At 40.8% G+C, this 6,126-nt stretch overlaps 1 protein-coding gene across 2 annotated transcripts; it reads left to right on the top strand.

Annotated features, from left to right (window-relative positions):
- Nucleotides 1,179-2,543, top strand: LOC107617692. 2 transcript variants are annotated; one of them, XM_021110882.1, is made up of 2 exons: nucleotides 1,179-1,537; nucleotides 1,940-2,543. In XM_021110882.1, exons 1-2 carry the CDS (start codon nucleotides 1,304-1,306, stop codon nucleotides 2,249-2,251), a joined length of 546 nt encoding a protein of 181 aa, XP_020966541.1. In that variant the 5' UTR covers nucleotides 1,179-1,303; the 3' UTR covers nucleotides 2,252-2,543. The 2 variants fall into 2 exon arrangements, 1 of the variants encoding a protein (XP_020966541.1); XR_002353659.1 differs by lacking the exon at nucleotides 1,940-2,543 and adding an exon at nucleotides 1,662-1,928 and having other exon boundaries at nucleotides 1,519-1,537.

Below are 6,126 nucleotides of genomic sequence, written 5' to 3'. Positions count from 1 at the left end.
ATAAGAGGATCTCACCCATTGTTAGCTGCTCTGGTTGAAAGGTGGAGGCCGGAGACTCACACTTTTGTGTTGCCGGTGGGTGAGGTTACAGTGACATTGGAAGATGTCGCACATATATTTGGCTTACCAATTGATGGAGAGCCTGTGAGTGGATGGACTGGCAGTAGCAGTGATTTCGTTCAGAGTCAGCATGGCAATATTCGGACGTGAACCGGTGTTCAGTCGTAATTTGAAATCCTATATAAAGCTTGGTTGGATTCGATGTATCAGAGATGAGGAGCCGTTGGACACTGAAGAGTCCATAAGGAGATACGTGAGATGTCAGATTTTCTGTATGTTAGGGTCGACCCTATTCACAGATAAGTCGACCGCATACGCCCATGCGAAGTATCTACCATTGCTTCGCGATTTTGAGCGGATCCATACTTATAGTTGGGGTTCAGCATGTCTTGCACATCTTTACAAAGCACTATGCCGTGCATCACGATATGATACGAAGGAGATGGATGGCCCTCTTAATCTGTTATTTGTTTGGGCATGTGAGTGAATGCCGTGTATTGCGCCCGTACCGAGACATATCCTTCCACCTGTTGAGATACCAGTTGCCATGAGGTAAATATTTATGGTTCTTGTCAGAGATTATATTCATTATGCATGTTTAGGGTTACGGTTACTTACGTAAATTTTTTCACTGTATCATGTTTCAGGTGGAGTCATTCGGAACGGAGCACAGCGTGGTTAGAGAAGACCGTTGTGACATTTAGGCATGATATAGACTACATGCAGGAGGTAAATATTTATGGTTCTAATGAATCCTAGTTCCAGACATTAATGTTAGGGTTATGACATTCGAATTATCTGTGGCAGTTTGAGTGGCGGCCGTACGAAGGAATGATCATACCCGGCGAGTTACATGGACATCTTGATGTGTGTGATATCGCTGCTCCGTTGTTGTCGTTCGAGTGTATCGAATGGCACCCTGCGGATCGAGTGATGCGTCAGTTTGGGTTCGCACAGCCCCCCCCCTCCGGCGAATACCAAGGGACATTCCACTAGACCAGCATTGCATGACTCTTCGCGGAGTGCAGCTTTATGACTGGACAGCTTTATAACTTGTTGGATGCTTCTTGTCAATGGCTTAATCATGTGGCTTTTAATTTTGGTGAGTATAGCCCCCAAGGGATAGGTAGTGGACTTTAATACACAGATAATAAAGCTATTATGTATGCAACTCACTGCTTGTATTTCTCCATATTTTATTTGCAAATTTGTTGATGTGGATCTTTTCTAGGACTCAGTTACAATGGAGCCTAGGCTGGTTTCAGCTCTGTCACAAGGATGTCATCATCGTCACTGGGTGGCATTATTATTCGGATTGTTGCGTTTCAGCAATTATTTGTTACAAAATCAGTTTCACCTTTCACTAACTTGCAAACCGACACCGGTGACCCTTCTAATGGAAATGGAAAGAGAAAGGATAAAGGGTAGAATCCAAGATCTCGTAGATTCATGTGGTATCTTGAGCTACAAATTTCTGGTATCACTCTTTTTTACTTAGCTTTTATTTTTTTGTGTCTTGTGTTCTTTCTTAATTTAATGTTCTAATAAATATAACTCACAGATGTTTCTGGAATTACAAAAGTAGCATATTTGAAATTAAGGATCTTTGGAACCTGTCCAATGGCACTAAAGTGGTGTTGCCACTTAATAATTGAAAAGAGGCATTAGTAGAAATATAACTTATGATCAATTACAAATATAACTCACAGATACTGTAAGGGAATCTCATGATCAATTATACATTGCCACGGATATTTCTCTAAATGTACTTTAGTTTTTGTTTGAATTGTGTTCCTTAAGATGTTGTTCCTGGTTTTTAATGTTTATGATGAATTTACTTTGATGCTTAATTAAAGGCTTTTGCTGATACAATCTATAGATTCATGCAAGAATAAGTGATCATGAAAAGATGAGAATATGTTCCACATTAAAGCCTGAAAAGTTGTCAGCTGAAGCTGTGAGACATCTTAGTAAAAATCTGGCGTTTCCTTCAGAAACAAAACCAAGATTGAATGTAAATAAACAAAGTCGAATGAAAAGCCTGCTGCAGGAAAATGATCACTTGAAAAGCTTCTTTGATTCCATATTTCTCAAAAGCTTCAAGAACATTATCATTGATGTGAAAGAGGATGCTAAAAAGGGGTTAATTTTATATGATGGTGATGAAAGAATACATAGTAGCGGGACTTAATTGGCAAGTCTAAAGAAGATAGGGAATCATACTTTGAGTTTGAGCAATGCTACTGTTTATTACCTGCTAAAACTCTGTGCATAAGATTAGCTTAATTTTTTATTTGACACTCAAGTATATACTTTCATTTCATGTATAATATATTTGACATACGACAATATTATTTATTAAGAGTTGTTTGCTTTCTTGCTTGTGTTTAAATGAGAATGGATCGTTCCAAATTAAAGGTGACAGCATCAAGTGATTGTTTGGAACTTTTCTTGTATACAATAAATGACACAAAAACAAAAAAAATTTTTACTTGGATGCAAAGTGTTCCGTCCTAGGTAAGCCGAGATATACGACTTTTATGATAGCTGCTTGATTTCTGGACAGAGTTATACGTCGTCCAGGGAGCAGCGTTATAAGTGAACCTCGGCACTGTGAAACACGGCGGCGGGAGCACCTACAAAAAGCACTCCGACGCTCAAGTAAGAATATGAGTTATGAAAAAGTAAGAGAAATATATTAGAGTGAGTTCTGTGACCTGTCTTCGCTAGTTATTTTTGCTCGTTCTTATAGGCAAATGGAGGGTTTATCTGCCCTCTGTTTGTGCCGATATTCTCGGTTAGGTGAGTGCCATTACAAGTAACGGAAAAGAGATGATAGCTGACTCATGTGGAGCCGTACTCTGTAGTGCTGCTTTCCGGATTATTTGGTCGATTTTGTTGGTGAGGTTTATCGGGTTTAGTGGTACACGTCATAGCCCGCAAGCTTGTCTGGCTATGTGTTCTAAGTGACAGGCAAGCTTTGATGTGCTCGGCTTAAGTGTACGCGTGATGGTTTCTGGTTATTGGGCTGTTTTGTATGTTTTTTTTTTTGGAAAGTAAAAGGGAAGTCAAGGGTTTTTCTACCTTGTAGGGAGTGCCGTGATTAATGCGCCCTTTCCCCGTTTTGGTTTTCGATGCTCCTTAACGGTTACCCCTTTTGTTTTACCCATTAAGTTAGTGGGCTTTGTAATGGTATTGATTGTTGCTTTGGAATCTGCTGCTTCACATTATTACAGTTTACCCCCAACTATGACTTCGAAAGGTTAGTTTCTCTTCTTCTAATTTTTACTGGTGCTTTTGTCTTCTATTCATGGTGAGAGAGAAGGGAAAAGAGAAAGTAAAAGTAGTTGAGGTTAAGGAGGGTGATCCATACCACTGGGTGCATGACGACGTGAAGACTCGTTCCTCCTCGTTTACCAGTGTTGAGTCTATGTCTGAGTTAAGGGGTCTGAATCTTGTAAGAGGTGGTTCTAATGTTGCTGTCGAACTTCTCTCCTGTTCCAGTGGTGACAGGGTTTGTGAAAGGAGGGGTGATTGGGGGTATTTTTATATGTATACCCCCTGTTTGATTGAGCTGGGTGTAAGATTTCCTTTTTCCTCTTTTGAATGTGACGTTTTAACTCAACTCAATTGTGCGCCTTCCCAGTTGCATCCAAACACCTGGGCCTTCCTTCGTGCTTTCCAGTGTTTAATGGAGTTTTTGTCTGTTCCTTGCTCTCTTTCTGTCTTCTTTTCTTTATTTCAATTTAAAGGGGTTCAAAAGGGGTTGTGGGTGTGCTTGAGCAGTTTTCCTGGGCGTTCTCTTTTTCTGTTGTATAAATCTTCCTTCAAGAATTTCAAGTCTTTGTTTGTTAAAGTTCGTTCTGTGGAGGCGGAGTACCCTTTTTATTTGGATGAGGAGCTTATAGAAAAGTTCTCTCTTTACTGGTGTTCGGAACCGTATCAGATTCTCGAGGCTACTGAGTGGACTGATGAGGAGGAGTATTTGTTGGAGTTTTTAGTAGAGGGTTTTGCTGGTGGAGAGTGTTTGTCAATTAGCGAGTTGCTTGGTTTTTATAATTCTGGTGATAGTGTGGGTCTGCAGGCTTATATAGGTATTTTGTTGTTTTTCATTCTTTCATTCGTGTACTGTGTTCTGACATTGTTGTTTTGAGTAGGTGGATGAGTTCCTGTGATCTATCCTTCTCGGTTTCAATCCTTCTTGAAAAAGAAAAAGGAAAAGGATGCTGCTGATGAAACGGGAGGTTCGGGAATTCCAAAGGGTGGGGCTGGTGGCGACGCTGCTTTTTTCACTGCTCAACCCGCGTCCTCATATAAAAGGAAAAGGAATGAAACCGATTAGTCTTTGGAGGTCATCTCTGAAGGGGATAGAGAAGCCGTTGGCAATAAATCTGTTTTTGATCGGTAGAAGAGGTTTCATGGTTTCCTTCCTGGTTTGAGCCCCCATTCTTTGTGGAGTAATTAATTCCCTATTGCCGAGATTTCGGATAGGGTTTCTCAGTATCCAGGTGATATGCTGATGACCCACTGAGTTGGTATGGAGAGCTTGAGAAAATTCGTTCAGGTTGGTCTGTGTATATTGTTTTTCATTTTTTTCTTCTTGTCCTTTAGTTGATGTTTTGGTTGTGTATTCTTGTTATAGATCGTTGCATTGCATTTGATGTGTGTCGGTAGTACCACTGAGCTGATTGGAGCTGAGCAGCAGGCTGCTATGGGGAGGGTTGCCGAGCTAGAGAAGTTATTGAGGGATAAGAATGCTGCAGTGGAGAAGTCCTTGAAGGAAAAAGATGAGGTAATTGTGGATGTGACGGCGAAGATGAAGTCGTCTGAAGACGAGGTTACCGTCTCAGAGATCAGATTCGGCTTCTTCAAGTCGAGATAAAAGATAGTGATCTGGCTAAGGGTCAGTTGACCTCCAGGGTTCATGAACTGGAGGAGTTGGGGATGGAGATGTTTTCCTCCGGTTTTGACCGAGCTGTTAGTCAAGTTGTTGTCTTAGTTCCTGAGTTCGATTATACTCGGTTGGATGTGACAAAGGTGGTTATTGATGGGAAGCTTGTGGTAGATGGGACGGTGGAAGATCATGATGAGTATGCCCCATCTTCTTGATTTTCATAGTATTTTGTTTATTTGTATGTATTTGATTGTCGTTTTTGTAAACTTTCAGTAACACTTGGTTTGTTTTGGCCGAGTCGTGATTGGCTTTGACTTTAAATATTTTGTTATGTATGCAAGTATAACTTGTTTGGGTAAATGCTCTTTGAGTAGTATTTGGAAAAATAGAAATAGATCGGTATTTATAACTTATTGTTTGTATTGATTGATATCAACTTTTGGGCGTCCGGCCTCATTAAAATCCTCCTTAGATAAAACCTTTATATGGGAAAAAAACCTCTAAGGGGGAAAAAGAGTACCTTCATTTGCGTATTTGTACAAGTTATGATCTATAGATTTTCAAAGAAGATACATTCCAGTTTCCTGATACTGGTTCGCCGAGTAGTGTTTGGAGCTGGTAAGCCCCCAGGCCGAGTCCCAGAATGGTCCTTCCCAGTTTGCGGCGAGCTTTCCATGCGAAGGAGGTCGCCTTGCTTTCTCTGTTCTTCTGAGGACTTGGTCTCCTTCGCCGAATATCCTCGGCACTACTCTTGTGTTGTGCTTTCTCTCAGCCAACTGCTTTTTAGATCTCTACTTGATGGCGGCAATGTCCCTGTCTTCTTCGATCAGATCAAGCTCGGCATTTCTCACATTTATATTGTGTTGTTCATCGTATAGCTCGGTTCTCAATGTAGGAATGCTGACCTCAATAGGGATTAGTGCTTCTGACCCATAGACTTGTTTGAAGGGCGTCTCGCCCGTGGTGGATTGTATCGTTGTGTTGTAGCTCCGTAATATTTCTGGGATTAGCTCCACCCATTCTCCCTTCGCGTTATTGAGCTTTTTCTTTATTGCTTGCAATATAACTCGGTTAGCAGCTTCGGCCTGCTCATTGGTTTGTGGGTGTTCGAATGAGCTAAAATGATATTGTATGTTAAAATTTTTTAGAAATGATGCGAGTTTGTTATCTGT

This window comes from Arachis ipaensis, chromosome B09 (assembly GCF_000816755.2).
Source record: "Arachis ipaensis cultivar K30076 chromosome B09, Araip1.1, whole genome shotgun sequence".
NCBI classification, from domain to species: Eukaryota; Viridiplantae; Streptophyta; class Magnoliopsida; order Fabales; family Fabaceae; genus Arachis; species Arachis ipaensis.
The sequence above is the reverse complement of the archived record's forward strand: the minus strand, read 5'-3'. Positions and strand labels throughout refer to the sequence as shown.

Bases quoted from the DNA above. Each gene is read 5' to 3' on its own strand.
- LOC107617692 (XM_021110882.1), top strand. From the start codon at position 1,304: ATGGAGCCTAGGCTGGTTTCAGCTCTGTCACAAGGATGTCATCATCGT. The intron at 1,538-1,939 runs GTATCACTCTTT...TACAATCTATAG, and splicing joins TCTTGAGCTACAAATTTCTG to ATTCATGCAAGAATAAGTGA.